We start from the raw sequence: 17,852 nt of genomic DNA, 5'->3' as shown, positions 1-17,852 counted from the left end.
TTCCAGGCTGGATGCTGGTGGCTTGCATCTGTGATCTTAGCTACTCAGGAGGCTGAGATTTGAGGATCAAGATTCAGAGCCAGTCCTGGCAGAAAAATCTGTGAGACCTTTATCTCCACTGAAATACTAAAAAAAAAAAAGCTGGAGGTGAAGCTGTGGCTCAAGTAGTAAAGCTTTAGCCTTGAGCAAAAAGAAGCTCAGGTACAGTGCCCTGAGTTCAAGCTCCAACACATGTACATGCATGTGCGCGCACACATGCCTGCATGTACACACACACACACACACACACACACACACACACACACACACACACACACACAAATTCTAATACCCTGAGGAGTTGTACTGTTGTCCTAAGTAGAAGCCAAAGAGGTCCAAAGATGAGAATCTCAGAAAGATGTTCAAAGTAATGAGCCACTAACACCACTGTCCAATGCCCAGTGCTGGGGGAATCTTTACTAAAGAGAAAAGGCATGCAGAGCATGGAGTAGCAAATGTGGAAATGCAAACAGCTAACAGGGTTGAGTGCCAGGCACTGAAGTGGGCTGCTCTGCTTAGTCTTGCAGGCCTCCCTGCACTCCCTGAGGCTGGTATCGTGAGCAAAGTTAAGGCAACTGCCCAAAGACATGCCCAGGTGAGCCGGAGAGCCAACATCTGTCTGGCTAAATTCACATTCATAAATCATACTATATGTTCCTAAAGATACCACAAACCTGTCAGGGGATGTCTCTCAGAAAGGAGAGATTCCCACACTGCTGGTGGCCAGATGCATTTTCTGTAAGAACTAAAAATGGCAGCTAAGAGGAAGGGGTTATTTCAGATGCATGTATAAAAAAGATCCCTTTGATCCTCTGAAATCTATCATCCATTAGCTCATGAAGCTGAAACAGTTTTGGATTGACCGCTTTAAGGAATATCTTTGAGACCTCTTATAGTTTGCTTTCTCTTTTTCTTTTTTCTTTTTTTTTCCAGTCCTGGGCTTGAGCTCAGGGCCTGAGCACTGTCCTTGGACTTTCTCAAGGATAGAGCTCTACCACTTGAGCCTCAGCCCCCTTTCCGGGTTTTGTTTTTTTTTTTTCTATGTATGTGGTATTGAGAAATTGAACCCTGGTCTTCATGCATGCTAGGCAAGCGCTCTACCACTAGGCCAAACTCCCAGCCCTTACAGTTTGTTTTCTTATGCCTACTTCAGTGCAGAAATAACTGTACAAGTTAGAAAGCGCTGTCTGTAGCTTAATTCTAAGTGGCCAGAGAAAACACCCAAATATTTTACTCCCAACATTGGCTCTATAATAGAAATCACTTGTCTGGCTCAGGAAACCTATCAGTCCTTCCACCTGTCTGGAATTATAGGTCTGGAGGAACCTGAAAGCACCTTGCAGCAACACCATCACCATGACAACCGAGGGAGAAGCAGCTGGGGAGGGGGCGGGTCCTGGAGTCAGGATGCTGCATTCTAAGCTGACTGGATCACCCACGAGCTTCTTTTTACTTCACTACATCTTGGTTTTCACTTCAATGTGACAAGGTTCTGTGCATTTACTTTAAGGTTCAACTGGGGTCACTTACTTAGCATCACCCAGGCTACCAATGTTTATAGCAGGCTTAGAATATTCCAGGTAGCTACTAGTGCTTTATGTATGTTGTATCTAACTCTTGCCCCATGAGGTAGGCACTACCATTAACAACTCAGATTTAAGATGAGATACTTGAGATTTAGCTGAGGGTACGTAATCAACTCAAGGTGATCCAGCTAGTTTAAGATGCACTCAGGATTTGTATTCACATCTAAATGGCCTCAGAAGCCACATTTTATTTTATGTTAGTGACAAGCTGAAGCTTGGAAGTGCTTTCATACAGAACACTGCACTGTCTCTGCAATCTTTTGAATCAGAAACTTTAGAATTATGTTAAACCTTGCAATGTCCTATTCTGAGAAAAAGCTTTGTTGCAGGTGGAAAACCCTAGGTTCCTTCTGTAGGGAAGCAGCCAAGGAAGTCCCATGATGCCATGCTCTGAGCATGCCTAGGAGGTCAGACTCCAGCAGAGGACCAGGATGCTCAGTCCCTGATGGGCTATGTGTAAGGTCCACATGGTTCACCATGTCACTTCTCTGGCATTGCTTTGCCTAAAGCTGTTGAGAATTCTTTAACAATTACATCTGCTTTACTGCTTCCTGGGGATACATTGCACACACTAATGGATGCATTATCATTGTTCTCAACACAATGGCAGGACCTGTCACATAGCCTATTACAGGTAGTGCTGAGTTGCTAAGCTTTGGTTTATTCATCTATAAAATAGGAGGTTAGGACTAGATCACCCCGGGCCTCCAGTAAATATCTCAGCCATGAATTCCACCAGTCAATCATGTGCTAGGTTGAGTCTTCCTCTTCCAGTAGAGGAAGAGGGAAGCAGGCCAGGAAAGAGGAAGTAGGAGCTGAAGTGTCTATGTACAGTGTGAAGAACCAAATAGCAGAGCAGTGACTCCTGGGGGGAGGGAGCGGAGACGGATAAAGGAAGGAATCAGTGGATGTCAGCGGCAGAGCTACAGGCCCAGGTGATCCTGGTCTGCTGACAAATGACTCAGGCTTCTCTCAGACTCCACCCTAAGATGCTAGGCACCTCTGTCTCAGCTCAGGCAAGTCACTGACCTGCTTCTTCAGGGGGAGTAGGAGGAAGAGAATGTGATCTCAGCAATTGTACTTTTCTGATCTCAGAATTCACCATGCTTGCTGGGGATGAAGTTTAAGTCTTAGAAAATGTCATCAAATTAGACTTCATCTATTGTGAGAAATGCTCTCATTTCACAGACCACCAGGAAATGAAGAATATTGTGCCAGTTTGGGGGTTTTACATGCAGTCTGCTTTGAGAGCCATTAAAAAGGCTGAGATTGATGAAATATGTTCTTGTAACTACCATGCTTACTAATTTAAACTTTTTTTTTGCCAGTCCTAGGGCACAAACTCAGGGCCTAAACACTGTCCTTGGGCTTTCTTAAGGGTAGAGCTCTGTCACTTGAGCCACAGCACCACTTTTGGCTTTTCCTATGTATGTGGTACCGAGGAATGGAACCCAGGTGTTCATGCCTAACTAGGCAAGCACTCTACCACTAGGCCATGCTCTTGGCCTACCTTTACTAATTGAAACTCACAATTTGCTTCTTATGTATTTGGGCACTGTAGTAAATACTTCATATCATTTCATTCAATTCCACCTATGAAGTATTATTGCCCACTTTGAGATGAGAAGATTTCAGAGATGCTAAGTAACTTGCCCAAAAGTACCCAACTACCAGAAACTATGTAAAGAACTTTCAGCAGGGTGCCAGTGACTCACACTGTAATCCTAGCTACTCAGGAGGCTGAGAGGTGAGGATCATGGTTTGAAGCCAGCATAGGCAGGAAAGTCCCTCTGAGACTTATTTGTCCAATTAACCATTCAAAAACAAGAAGTGGAGCTGTGACTCAGAGTGGTTGAGTCTTGAGCAAAATTGCTCAGGGACAGAGCTCAGGCCCTGAGTTCAATCCTCACAATTGACAAAAAAACAAACAAAAAAAGCAAATAAGAATCTCTAGAGTTAGCCTGATTCCAGTGTTCCTGGTTACTTCCTCAACAAGTTGTCTCACCGCCAGCCTTCTACTGGGGGCTACTTGAGTATGGATGATGAAGTAACAAGTAGCTGCATTCATTGTCTCCATTCTTCTCCTTCTCAAGCTCTGGGTAGATCTGATAATAAAGGAAAAAGATGAGAAGGAATTGCAGGAAAGCTGGAACTTATCTAGCTCCAAGTCTACACAAGGAGACAGAAGAAACAGGCTTAAAGAGGTACCAGGTTTACCAGGAGTTGTGTTTAGAAGGGACCAGGCTTATTAGAGATGCTTCTCTAGGGAAAGAGTCAAGAAGGAAGTGGAAGCTGATGTGTGAGAGCTTGGGCAGAGAGCAAGTTTACTGTGAGATTTGTGATTATGCTTCAAGATTTCTGGCACACATGTGCCCCTCTGAAAATCAGAGAGGAGACATACAACTTGTGACAGCATGTTTTCTAAATGGATGTTTCTTTTAAAATGCTCAATGTTTCGGGTTTGGTCAAGCTGGTTCCTTTCAAGCCTATACTTACGTTTATGGCTGAGATGTGGCTGGGGTGGTGGGCCTCAGAGAACACAGGCACAGAGAAGGGCCACTGGGCACACAAAGGAACAGTTCATTTCCTCACTCTCTCTGAGAATGGAATATGACTAAGAGGAAAGGCTGTTTCCACAAGTTTGATTTGGCCTGCAAATATGGGCCATTTCCTGCACCATTCCTTCCAAGAGCAATCCCACAGACTGCCAGTGAGAAACCATCCTCTGCTAACTTTGAAAATGTTAGAACATAATGCCAAGGAATTCAAAGAGCTCATTTCTCAAGCAATGGTGGCCAAAGCATGAGGGAGGAGGGAAGATGGTGCTAAAACTCTAGCAACTTTCTTTTTTTTTTTTGCCAGTCCTGGGCTTGAGCTCAGGGCCTGAGCACTGTCCTTGGACTTTCTCAAGGCTAGAGCTCTACCACTTGAGCCTCAGCACCACTTCCGGCTTTTTTGTATGTATGTGGTACCAAGGAATCGAACCCGGGTCTTCGTGCATACTAGGCAAGCACTTTAACCACTAGGCCAAACTCCCGGCCCATCTAGCAACTTTCTTATCTTTAAGAATGTTTTTTGTGCATGCTCAATAACAAATGTATTCATGTAGTAGTATATAGATTAATGCATATGTAGATATGCAATACATATTTAGAGTAGATGTGTAATACATATAATGCACATGGTATGAATATATATATTCATATGAATATATAATCAATTATACATGTATATGAACAGATAACTATATATGCATTATATACATATACATGTGTACAGGCATATATACAAACCCCCTTATTGATGTAAGTCTTGATTAAAAATTGGGAGATTATCCCCATTAGAAGAAGATACTTTTCTATTCATCCTCTTCCTAAAAGTTCCTGGGTAATAGGTCATTAAAAATACTCAAATCAGCTGGACATGATGGCTTATATCTATGATTGTAGCACTCAGAAAGCTGAGGCAGAAAGACTACAAGTTTAAGGACAGCCTTGGCTACATAGCAAAACACTCTCTTAAAAAAGGCAAAACAGCCAGGAGTTTGGCCTAGTGGTACAGTGTTTGCCTACCATTCATGAAGACCCGGGTTTGATTCCTTGGTACCACATACATAGAAAAAAAAAAAAGCAAAACAAAGCCAGAACACTATTCAATCCATATCAAATTACAGTTAAATGCAAAAGACTTCATTTGGTATTGAATGTTTTGAATCTTTTCTTCTTAGTACGTCCCTTAAAAATCAAATAGTAAATTTAAAGCATTGTTTTCTTTTCCAGTCTAGTATGTGGACTTTGCCACAAGTGTATACTTCCAGACTCATCTCAAGAACTCTTGTATCAGTGGAGGAAGAGAAAGAAAAGGAAAGAGACTTGAGAAATGTAGGAAATAATGCAAAGCAAACTGTATTAAGGAAAATACTGAGACAAAAATGAGGTTTTGAGCTAGCTGGATATTTGATATAAAGGAATTATAATTACTTGTTTGGGTATGATATTAATATGTGCTGTGGTGACATTTCTGAAGGATCTACTCTTCAGGAATGTAAGTCAGAATACAGTAGCTATCACTATTCACAGTAGCCAAGCAATAGAATCAGACCACATGCTCATCAACCAAGGAGCAGATAATGAAAAGGATTCCTACTGGAGTAACATTCAACCACAGAGAAGAAGCCATACAATTATGTTGTTTGTAGGCAGATGGGTGGAACTGAGAATCATCAAACTAGGTGAAATATGCAATATATGGAACCTAGAACCAAACATACTATATATATTATATATAAACATATGTGTGATGGTATTATAATATAAATAGTGAACTGTTTGAAGGAGGAAATCAACATTGAAAAGGGCACAAAAAGTGGATGAAGAGGGGTTGAATGTAATTGAAGCACATTATACACATGTATAAAAGTAACATAATGAACTGGGTGCCTATGGCTCATGCCTGTAATACTAGCTGCTGGGATGAGGATCACAGTTCAAAAACAGACAGAAAAGCCTTTGAGACTTAACTTCAATTAACCACCAAAAAATGTCGTAAATAGAGCTGTGACTCAGGAGAAAATGCTAAGTGGTAGTACCTAGGCCTTGAGTTCAACTCTAAGTACACACACACAAGTATAATGAAACCTATGAAAAATTTGTAAAAATGTTAAGTGTGGGATGGGATGGACGAATAAGATAGTTTTAGAGGGGGTTAACTTGATCAAAAAATACATTATATCATTATATGTTTATATATATATGTATCCCAATGAAACTCATACAGTAGATTTATGCTAATAAAAATAAAATTAAAGAAAAAAAGGCAAAATTGAACAAAAAGATCTACCCTTTTGCTTGGCATGGTGGTGCATACTTGAAACCCCAGCACGTAGGAAGGGGTAACACGTTCAAATGAATGAAGAGAAATGCAGGCTGAGGCCAAGCTGAGTTGTACAGACTACATAGTAAGACTGTTTTAACAATAAAAGGCAATCTTCTAGAGATTAAAATATAAAACATTTACAGATGAAATGATATGCTATCTGAGGTTTGCCTCATAATTCAAGGAAATATCCATGAAACAAGACTGGACGTGAATGACCAATTACCAACAATTCTGAATTGTCTGACAAAGAGTCTGAGATACATGGAAATTCACCATACTCCTCCCGACATTTGTACTGTTTGAAATTTTCCATTATCACGAGCTAAAATGAGAAAAAACCCAACCAAACATTAATCAGTGAGATTTTTAAAGAACTCGAACTTCGTCTCTCAGTCATCTGACAAACTCATGCAACTAGAAAAGCAAACAATTTGCCATACGTTAGTGTGAACTCTGAAAAGTGCTGAATTTTCACTGGGCAGCAGTTTCCAAAGGGAGAAGCCCTACACAAGACAGTGAATAATTTTAAACTGGAATTACTTCACTGCTGGCCAAAGAGAGCTTACTGATTGTCGAGGAGAAATAAGAGCATAAAGCAGCGTCACGATGCTCTTTGGACATCAAAGGATCATCACAAAGCTGATTTTTGATGAGTCCAGTATAAATGGATCAGGATCAGGTAGCTTTCATTTCCTTTAAAATATACACAAGAAACTGCTCTGGTAGAAAATGAAATGCTTAGGCTCGGAGTTTGGCCTAGTGGTAGAGTGCTTGCCTAGCGTGCACTAAGACCCAGGTTCAATTCCTTGGTACCCATACATAGAAAAAAGTGGAAAGTGGTGCTGTGGCTCAAGTGATAGAGCTCTAACCTCGAGAATGCCCAAGGACAGTGCTCAGGCTCTGAGTTCAAGGCCCAGGACTGGAAAAAAAAAGGAATGCTTAAAGATGTTCAGAGAATCACTGAACCTAAATGAGGCCTGGCTTTGCCTTCTCAGAACTGGTCCTCCTTGCTGTTTGAATATGATTTTCCCATCTCACCCTTATTTCTTCTGTGAACTCTACCTCCTTCCTTTTGGCTTCTAAACCAAACTTGCTAACAAGCTTTATAAAATGACTAGAGAAATCCAGAGGTCAGTAGCATTGGTTTTTCCTTTTTCCTTTTTGAACTTTCAAAGTGACAAGTTCTCCTCTTCCTCTATAACCTAGATAGCCCTGTGCAGTCACCACTAGCAGAAAGCTATTAAAAAGATGCAGCTCTAGAGTATGTGGTCCAAGGTCCAACACCTGGTCTCAGTCTGGACAAAGCCAATCAGAGAGAAAAAGAAGCCTGATGACTAGTTTTGCTAGAGAAGACCTTGACCTAGGAAGAGTAACGGAAAAGCGAGACCACCTAATGAGTATTACAAAATCAAGGCAAGACTCTTGGTACTTGAAATCCCAGAATGCTCAGCTGGGTTTAATTGAAGACTTGCTTTGGTCCGTGAGGCCTCAAGTAATGTCCTCATTATAGAAGCCAGTATAATGATTGCTGTGTACTTCACAGCTTGTTTTGAGAAAAGTTCTCCTAGAGAGATGCGGGTGGTGGGTGATGTGTCCTGGACTCTTGGGGTGACCCCAGTTTGCAGGAAAGACACACACACAGCTTCTCCTCCAGCTCCCTCCTCCTCCTCCAGTTCTTGGCAGTTTCTGCAAGAAGCCTTAGTCCTCCACAGCCCTAAATGATTCAGGTTACAAAATTGGAATCACTCATGTTTAGTTTCCTGGGTATAAAACTCCAATGGGAAGAAGACAGGGCTATTGAGCAGTACTGTCTTGGAGGAATCAGGGTAAAAAAAATAGTGTAATTCTTTTTCTCCAGATTCTGGCAGGAATGTTGTGAATAATGATTCTAGTAACAAACCAAAGCTATTTCTCGGACTTTAAGGTAGAGAAAGAGAGCTGTCATTTCCTGGCTTTCTGAATAGTAATAATGATGATGATGATAAAAAAGATACAGTTAAGCAGTAACATTAACTTTTTTTCTTTCTTTTTTTGGCGGGGGGGTGGTTGTCCCTCTGGTAATCATGCCAAGTTGTCTGGTTGATAACTGTGTCATTTCAAGCAGAAGACAGAAAAGTGTGGTCCTCACATCTGTGTGCCGGCTCCACGGTCACTCAGTGTCTGCTCCGTAAGTATTGGCAGGTCACAGCCACCATCAAGGCTAGGACAGTGAAAAAAATTCCCAAGGGTGAGATGGGCTGTTTATTTTAACTGTGGAGGAAATTGGAAATAAACTTTTTCAATTTTCTGCCAATGGCTCTCAAGGGTTTGCCGTGCAGATAATAAAATGTATCTATCACTCTTCCAAGTTTCAAGATTTTCCTCTGGGAGTTTTGCTAAACTAAATATTTAAAGATACATTACAAAAGTCACAGCAGACCACGGACAACTTCATTCCTTAGGCACAGAGATGTGTTCTCAATCCGCTGTGAAGAGACTGGCCTAGATCTTTCTTTTTTCTATTTTTCCTTTATTTATTTATTTATTTATTTATTTATTTATTTATTTATTTATTTATTGCCCGTCCTGGTCTTGAGCTCAAGGCCTGAGCACTGTTCTTGGACTTTCTCAAGGCTAGAGCTCTACCACTTGAGCCTCCAGCTTTTTTCTATGTATGTGGTACTGAGGAATCGAACCAGGTCTGTCTTCATGCATGCTAGGCAAGCACTCTACCATTAGGCCAAACTCCCTGGCCTACATCTTTCTGAGTGGGATCTCATCTGCTTCCATCATCAAAAACCAAGACTTCCTTGTCATACATTGCCAACCATAAAACAACTTTATCTCATTCAGTTCCATTTTATTCTGCACTCCACTGGACTGCAGCTGACTCTGAACACTGACACCTCCCAAACTCTCCTACGAACTGATGCACACACAGCACATTATGGGGGTATGTAGCATAGAGATGATCATTAACGTGGAAGTGGGGGTTGATGCCCGGGGGGCGGGGGGAGGAAGGTTGGCACGAAGGAGCATCAGAAGACTCACCTGGGGAGATCAGATAGTATTTGAGAACAACAGTCCCACCCCTCAGCGTTTTAACTTTACTAGGTATCTGCATTTTAAAACAAGTCTAGCCCCCAACTGTGCAGTGAGTGGTCTTCAGAACCTACTCTGTGCTAGCAACTTCACCTGGACTTGACATAGGCCTAGAAACCTGAGAAGGTTTCTTTGCTAGACCCTCTTCGGGACAAGGAAATTCAGAAAAAGTTCAAGGAGGCTTAGCTCAGGGCCATGAGGGAGAGGAAGCCTTGTCTTTGATTCTCTTGCTTATGCTTGGCAGAGTCCGGAAGCATATTTTACACTGAGGGACTGTAACCAAAGAATTTGATTTCAGGTTGTTTTTTGTTTCTGTTGAACTCATTTTCCTGTGAGTCAGGTCAACAAATAGCAAAGGACATATTTAAAAAGACATCACTGCCCAAAGTCATAAGCTATTGACGCTGAAGGTCAAACCTGGCATTCAGAGGTGATCTGCCGGACTGAACCCAGTTGTAATTACATATACATATATGCATACTCAGGTATCTGAGCTCATGAGTGCTGGAACAGTTGTGTGCATACACACACACATGCTCTCTCACTCTCTTGCCTTCTTTCTCTCTCTTGCCCTCTTTCTCTTTCTTGCACGCATGTGTGCATGTATGCACACACATGGGTGGGTGCACACACACACACACACACACACACACAAACACACTCTGGCAAAAAAACTCAAACAAACAAAAAAACAATCTCTGTCTGGCTCCTGTAGGCATGTGAATTTGAGAGTCCTGGGTTATAACTATAAAACTATTTTTTTTCTTGCTAGTCCTGGGGCTTGAACTCAGGCCTGAGCACTGTCCTTGGGTTTTCTCAATGCTAGACCTCTACTACTTGAGCCACAGCACCATTTCTGGTTTTTTCTATGTATGTAGTATTGAGGAATCTTTGTGCATGCTAGGCAAGCACTCAACTGCTAGGTCAAACTCCCATCCCCACTATAAAACTATTCAATGCCAGTGTTCTAGCTGGGTGAGAATGTGTTAGTGTGAGAAGAAAAATCCAGGAGGGTATTTTTTCCTCCATCTCCATAGATCTGTAGAAGACATAAGACTAAGCCTGCCAATTACCAAACTTTACTTAGAACCCCTTACATCCTAGTAATCTATGCTAGGTGAAAGTAGAAGCTTTCCCCTGAGGAACTTGTCACAATTGCCTGCTCCCTGGGCTGCTAAACTAACCCAGTGACCTCTTTACTGCTCAAAATTGTTGATTTCCAAAGCTTTGAAAACAACAGAACCACCTCTTTTTTTCTGGCAGTACTGGTAGATATTCCACTTCTTTAGCCATACCAAATAATTCTGTCAATGGTGTTTATTTTATCTGAATGGCTATCTTCTTCTAACCCCTTGACTAGGCCCCTTTCCTTCCTATAGTTCAATATCTAGCTCAACATGCAAAGTCTTCTGGGAAGTGAAAGTGGACAATCTCCACCTCCTCTCAATCAACTGCCTACTTTGGGATGAAAATGACACAAGTTAGCAGCAAAACAGCCCATCAGGGTATTGTGGCCCCCAGAACTTACAGATGACAGGATAAGCTGGTAAAACGGGGGAAGAGGGTGACAAAAGAATGAGAAAGTAAGGACAAAAAAGAGGAAATAAAGACAGGACAATAAATCTTCGACATCACAATCAGGAAATAAAAAGGAGATCCCACCTATAAGAAAGTGATCTTCAAGGCTCTGTAACAGAAGATACAACACTATAATAAACTGTCCTATCACTTTTACTTAAGTTCTAATTTTGTCTGAATTCTCTCGCCAGATTCAAGGACCAAGGTCAACTTAGCTTTTAAACTTTCTGGTAACATTTTAGTGTGTTGGCTAGGAAGTTAGAGTAATTATCTCTTTTTCTGACTTGTACTCATTGAACAATTATAAAACAAACAAACAAATAAAACCCTCCCAGTCTCTTGGCTTTATCATGCTCCATTATTTCTTATTACATCAATTTTATCTTTGCAGATAGTTAGGCCCAGAAGGTGGACACGAGGCCTAATTTCTTACTGCCTATTGAGTATGACACTGGTCCTGCAGGTCACCTATTTGTTCACTATCATCAGAAGCATCAGAAATGGCTGCGCAGAATTCCCTCAAAAAGTATTCCCAGAAATTGGACACTGAGAAAATTCCAATGAGATTGGAGGCAATGTCCTGGAAATGCCCTAGCACATGCTTTCTGGTTAGCATCACATTTTAAGAGGAATGACCTGCCCTCCTATTCACAAAGAAGTTGCCTGTGATCCATGTACTTGTAGCGTAAGACATTGTTAAGCCAAGATGGAGAGTCCCCTTTCAGTAAGATACTAAATTGGAAAGTCTTCTCAGTAGTAACTAAAATGGAGCAAGTAGTTCTCCCCCAAAAATATGTCCACCCAGAACTGTAAAAGAGGTCTTAGATATGAGGTTAGTTTAAGAATATCAAGATGTGACCATTCTGGGGTATCCAAGTGGATCTTAACTCTCATGACAAATTTCCATATTTTTTTTAAAAAAGAGGAGAAATAAAAGAAAGAATGCAGAGGAGAAAACCAAGTGCAGGCAGCAATGAGAATTGGAGCGATTCAGCCATAGGCCAAGGAATGCCTGTAGCTACCACCTGAAAATGAAGGAGGAGGGCTCCTTTCCTACACATAGGGAGTGTAGGCCAGCTGGCACCTGGGTACTGAGATACTGGACTTTCCATACCATGAGAGAATAAATGTCGAGGTACCCCCTGGTAGAAGTTTGTTAACAGCAGCTTGAGAAAACAAGGCTAGTGAATGGGATGGAGTGGCCAGGCAGACGTGCTGTCTGATTGGATTTTAGTAATCTCAACAGCATCCATCAGGGGAGGAGAGGGAACATTTCATAATCTTGATGAGCTCTGTCTGCAATTATGTTTGTCTAGAAAAGCTTCTCAGTGTCCTTATTTCCCCAGAGATGCTCATGATTTAGGCGGAAACAGTTTTTCCCTTTGAACAGATCGGATAAACCTGAAAAGCAGAGTTCCCAGAATAAATAATTTGCCTCCAAGGAGTGAGCTCCATTGGTCAAGCACTCACTGAGCTACTTTGCTAGACACATTGGTGAGACTAGCGACCACACTTTTCTCATTAGGGGTTTATGGACTCTACTTTGAATCTCTGCTTCCATATGTGTACTGACTAATTTGTATGCAAACCACCTCTTGTTGTTTTAACCTATCTGGTTGATAGAACATTAAAATTTGGGGAGCTAGTGGTGTTGCTCAAGTAGTAAAGCACCTCATTGCAAGCATGAAGTCCTGACTTCAAAAGCTAGTAGCAGCCACGTTAGCATCCAGCCCTGAGTTCAAGCCCAAGAACCAGCACACACGAAAAACATTCCAATATCATTAAAAAAGAAAAAAAGAATAACAAGAAAAACCTAGTACTATTTAAAAAATTGAAAAATTATACACTTTTGAATATGTCTCAAACACTGATATAGCCCTTTAGTTTTACATGATTATCTGAATCTATTCAGACTGCTATGCAAAAGGAGCCAGAAAAATACTCATTTTAGAGGCTGGGGGGACTTGAGCCATTTCATCTCACAAAATAGACTTTAGTCCTATGGGATAATACCTTTACGTGTCAGAGATGTAGTAGTCAGAGGTGAAATGTCACAATAGCTACAATTCACCCCAGACCATTGGTTAAAAATAAATAAATAAAAGTATAGGAAGCAAATGTACCAAAATATTAGTCATTAAACTGAGGGGATAGAAATATCAGTGCCCATGCCATGATTTCCAAACCAGAGGTTTAAAAATGATCAAGAGTGAAAAATAAAATATGCATACATGCAGAGTTCTCTTTTCCTTTCCTGATACCTGTTTTCAGGGATAAGGCTGATGAGAGCTAAAGATTGATGTCTGGTAGTCATTACAGATATACTAAAGTAAAAAAAGAAAGAAAAAGATAGACACTAGAGAGATACCTTGCCTATCTGGGCCTGCAAAGTGTGTTCTCAATGGCTCCTGATGTTCTATTTATGGAAGGGAAAGAAGACACAGCTATTGGGAGAAGGCTAAATTAAAAAACAAAAACCATAGCAGCACTGGCACAGATGCAGGAAAACAGTGCTTGGGGAAACAGCACATCTGCTGTTAAGATGATGTTTTTGTGAAGTCACAGACAGCACAGCAAAGCAGGCTAACACTGCCAGGGCCTCTGCCATGGTGCATGCAGGGCATGTAGAATTTACTCTTCCAAACATACATGCCAGCTAGAGAGGTGGCTCGTGTCCCACCCCCGACACACAGGACACAGAAACACAGGTGCAGGAGGCACAGAGAGAGGACTCACAGTTCCGAGTACAGGAAATGCAGGTTGCCCACATTGTCAATGAAGTTAGCAGGGCTAAGCCAGGGCAGGACCAGTAATAGAAGTGCCTTCATTTTTTTGTTTTGCCCTCGCAGGCTGCTGCCTTCCTCTTGGCTACCTTCTCTCTGCCGGCTACAGGGGCTCAGCCCAGCCCCTTTAGGGAAACCTGGTCATGTCCCCACCATCAGTCGATCGCAGCAAATCTAACGTGGAGCCTGTAGATTAAGCCACGTTATAAATCATAGGTCTGTAAGAGGATTATGTCCTTGGAGTCTTGGATGATGGGAGATGGGAGGGACTTGCCATGCTTGGCCAGAGGGCTTAGGCTGAGGAGAGCAGGGCTCATGCCTGGTAGAGGGACCAGCCCCTCCTGCAGGATGCCGACTGGCTCTTGGGAAGCAGCTGGTACGTTTACATCATTGGCCAGGAGCAGCCAGGCTGGGAGTGAAGAAACATGCTAGAAGAGGGCAGAGCCTGGTGCGTTCAGACCCCATGTGTGAATAAGCAAAGAATGAAAAGCTACCCACAGCCTTGCTTTGAACAAAAGGCTAGGAAAGCAGCCTTTCTGCAGTGCAGCGTGGAGGTCTGAGCTCAAAGCGAGCTTTTAGACATTGGAACGTGAGAGTGCTTTAAGCCTGAGGCATCTCTACCTTCTGAACAGCAATTCATATCTAGAAAGCATTTAAGACATTTTACCCATCACTCTCCTGACTACAATGACCCAGGTAAGCATGGTGACAGCTTGCCAGATGATGTTGCAAACAGGCTCTAATAGAAGAGGCTGTGTCACTGTCTTTGAAAACGTTGTGTAGATGATGTATAGGTGCGTGTGCTATATGAAGGGGACTCTCATCTGTCCTTAAGTTAAGCTCTGATTGTATGAGATGGTCCCAGACACTTATGTTCCTGAGCCCTGGTCATTTCATCTTTGAAATACCTGGTCCACTACCACTGGACCTTATTTCCTCTTCCAGCCTGAGGATCTGAGAGTCTAGGACTGAGGATGATAGCTCAGGGCTACAACATTTTCCTAGAATGCATTAGGTCCTGGGTTCAATCCCTAGAACCACAAAAATAAAACAAAAGCAAGATTTATTGTGCTAGAGGGGCAGCAACTGTCCTGAGGGCTGCTTTGTGTGACAGGGGACTCCCCTCCTTCTGCCCCACACTAGAGAAGAGTCAAGTCCACTTTGTCAACTCAAGGCCTAAATCTTAGCTGAAATGGCAGCGAAGAGATAATTACACTAATGGCAGCCAAGCAGTGCCATGAAATCACTGGATAGGAAGAAAAGTTGGCAGTAAGAGACTGACTTTGAGCAGCTGTGCAGTAAGCAATCGAGGTCTGACATCAGAGCTTTTCCTGAAAACTGATGGCAGGCTGATTAGAGTATCCACAGAATGTACAGACTTCACGTCTACAGTTTACAGCAGAGATAAGCACCTCTGAAAAATCATGACATGCATGCATCGGCAGTTTTGTGAGGGTCCCAAAGTGAATTCTATTTCACATAAGATTGGTATGTAGGAGTGAGTCAGAGCTGGTGAGGCCCCAGTAAAAAGGAAATCAGGTTTGGGGTTTAGTTGCTGGAGTCACACAAGTTTTAGATTCGAATCATAGCTCTGCTCCATACTGGCTGTGTATCCCTGGATCTATTCTTCAACCTCTCTGAATTTTCATCTCCACTTCTGTAGCAGAAAGACAATATGTAATTAATGATAGTGCTTAACTTGGAGGGTTGCTGTGAATGTGGGATGATGGAAATGGCGTGAAATCCTCCCTGTGCTATAGCCAGCGGGCAGAGCCCATGCTGTTACAGAATGTACCACAGAAAAGGGCTCCTGTCAGATAAAGGGGATCCCAGGATAGTCTTCGGGCGTTGGTACTCCAGGCATTGGAACAGTGTTAAGACAATCCTCCCAGAGAACATTGGGCCAGGTGGGGCTAAGGACAATGGCTTCATGTTTTCATTCTGACTCCTTCAAAAAAACACACTAAATCATGCCCTCTTTATTCAGGCAAGTGAATCCTTCAGGAGGGCCAGCTTTGTGATCTCCCATTTTTAGAGAGCATGAAGAACAAAGTGAAGTCCTCTGAAATGACCTCCTCATGGGCATGTTTTCAGTCGCTAGCCTTACAAGGCCCTTCCTCACAGGCAGGAATCTTGGTGTAAGCAGATGTTTCTTTCACTTTGGATCTGGCCTACTATGGACCTCTGATAAATACCCCATAGACAGATGATGATACTATACAACAAAGACATGGTCTGGAGCCTATGATCCTCACGGAGGATCAAGGGAAAAGCCTTGCCTTCCATTACCCTCTCATGGATGGGCATTAGGACATACACACGAGCTGGGACCTTTGCGGGAGCTCCTGGCATCTACTGAGTCTCCTTTCATGGGGAAGAAAATTAGCAAATTTAGCCTGTCACTCTACCAGGAATTCTCCACTTGGGCCCCTTGTGATGGCCTGTGAGCTCCTAAGGGCTGAAACTAACAAAACTACCCAGAGATCCTAATGCTCACTCATACCCAGCTCACTCTCAAGTGGCAGAGATGTACTCTGTAGTGTGAATCAGTGACCTTTCCAGTCTGCATGACCAAGGTCAATCCTCTGTGTCTTTTTGTTTTTTGCCAGTCCTGGGGCTTGAACTACCACTTGAGCCACAGCACCTCTTCTGGCCTTTTCTATGTATGTGGTATCAAAGAATCAAACCCTCATGTCTTTGTGCATGCTAGCCAAGCACTTCACGGCGAGGCCAAATTCCTGGCCAAGTCCTCTGTGTCTTACACAAGGATTTCTGCCGAGTGCAGGTATGAGCCACATGGACTGTCAGCATTGTATCTAGGTGACATGAATCTTGGAGAACAGACACCACAGGGGTAGTGCCTACCTGCACCCCAAACCCCACAAGTCTACTGTCTTTTGAGGGGAACACAATATTCATGAGACAAGAGGAATAAGTTCAAGAGATCTATACAACACTGGTGGAATAAAAAAAAAATGTACACTCAAAAATTGCCAATACATGACAAAGAGTATCAATGTATGTGAAGTAATGCACCTTCTATCTGGGGAATAAAATGTAACCCTTCTATTAATTACAATAAAAATATATGGAAAAAATGCCAATACAAGCGAGGCCCTGGTGGCTCCTGCATGTAATCCCAGCTATTTAGGAGCTGAAATCTGAAGATTATGGTTCAGCCAGGAAAGTCAGTGAGATTCTTAGCTCCAATTTACCAGCAAAAACCTGGAAATGGAGGTGTAGCTCAAGTGGAGGTCTAGCCCTAGGATTGTGCAAAAAAGCTGAGAGAGAGGAAGAGTGAGAGAGACAGACAGACATAGAGAGAACAAGACAGAGAAAGACACAGAGAGGAGAGGGGAGAGAGAGAGAAAGGGAGAGAGACCCTGACAGATCCTAAGAGACCCTGAGAAACCCTAAGAGATCCTGAGAGACTCAAAGTTCAGGCCCTGTACCAGTATACATAAAAAAAAAAACAACCTTGCTAACAGAGATTTAAGAGTATTTATCACAATAAAGGTTAATGGGATATTAAAAAGGTGTGGATGGGGCTGGAGGGGTCAATTGCTAGAGCAGCCAATCAATAAAAGTGTCAGTTACGGAACTCCAATCTCAGACGAGCAGTTAATGATAATGATCTGGATTTTACCATCCCACAATACATACATATTTTAAAACATGATGTTTTACACCAGAAATACATATATTTTTGCAATTAAAAATAAACTAAAAATATAAAAGCCAGCTGCGTGCTGTTGGCTCACACCTATAATCCTAACTATTCAGGAAGCTGAGATCTAAGATTCTTGGTTTGAAGCCAGCCTGGGGCAGGAGGGTCTTTTGGACTCTTATCTCCAATTAACCACCAGAAAACCAGAAGTGGAGCTGTGTCTCAAAGTGCTAGAGCGCT

General features: G+C 42.3%; 1 protein-coding gene across 2 annotated transcripts in view; it reads right to left on the bottom strand.

Annotated features, from left to right (window-relative positions):
* Lnx1 (ligand of numb-protein X 1) overlaps nt 1–17,852 on the bottom strand; it is an 89,021-nt gene that overhangs the window by 65,474 nt on the left and 5,695 nt on the right. Inside the window, exon 1 of one of the 2 annotated variants that reach the window (XM_090343605.1) lies at nt 13,899–14,228. The exons of the other annotated variant lie outside the window; for it this stretch is intronic. Within the exon in view, the coding sequence (XP_090199731.1) occupies nt 13,899–13,990 (92 nt within the window). The 5' untranslated portion in view covers nt 13,991–14,228. Of the gene's footprint in view, nt 1–13,898; nt 14,229–17,852 lie in introns of those variants that run through there. 2 annotated transcript variants of the gene reach the window in all.

The sequence above is a fragment of the Megascapheus bottae genome, chromosome 13 (genome assembly GCF_031878675.1).
Source record: "Megascapheus bottae isolate mThoBot1 chromosome 13, mThoBot2.hap1, whole genome shotgun sequence".
NCBI lineage: Eukaryota > Metazoa > Chordata > Mammalia > Rodentia > Geomyidae > Megascapheus > Megascapheus bottae.
This window is presented reverse-complemented; position numbering and strand designations above follow the sequence as displayed.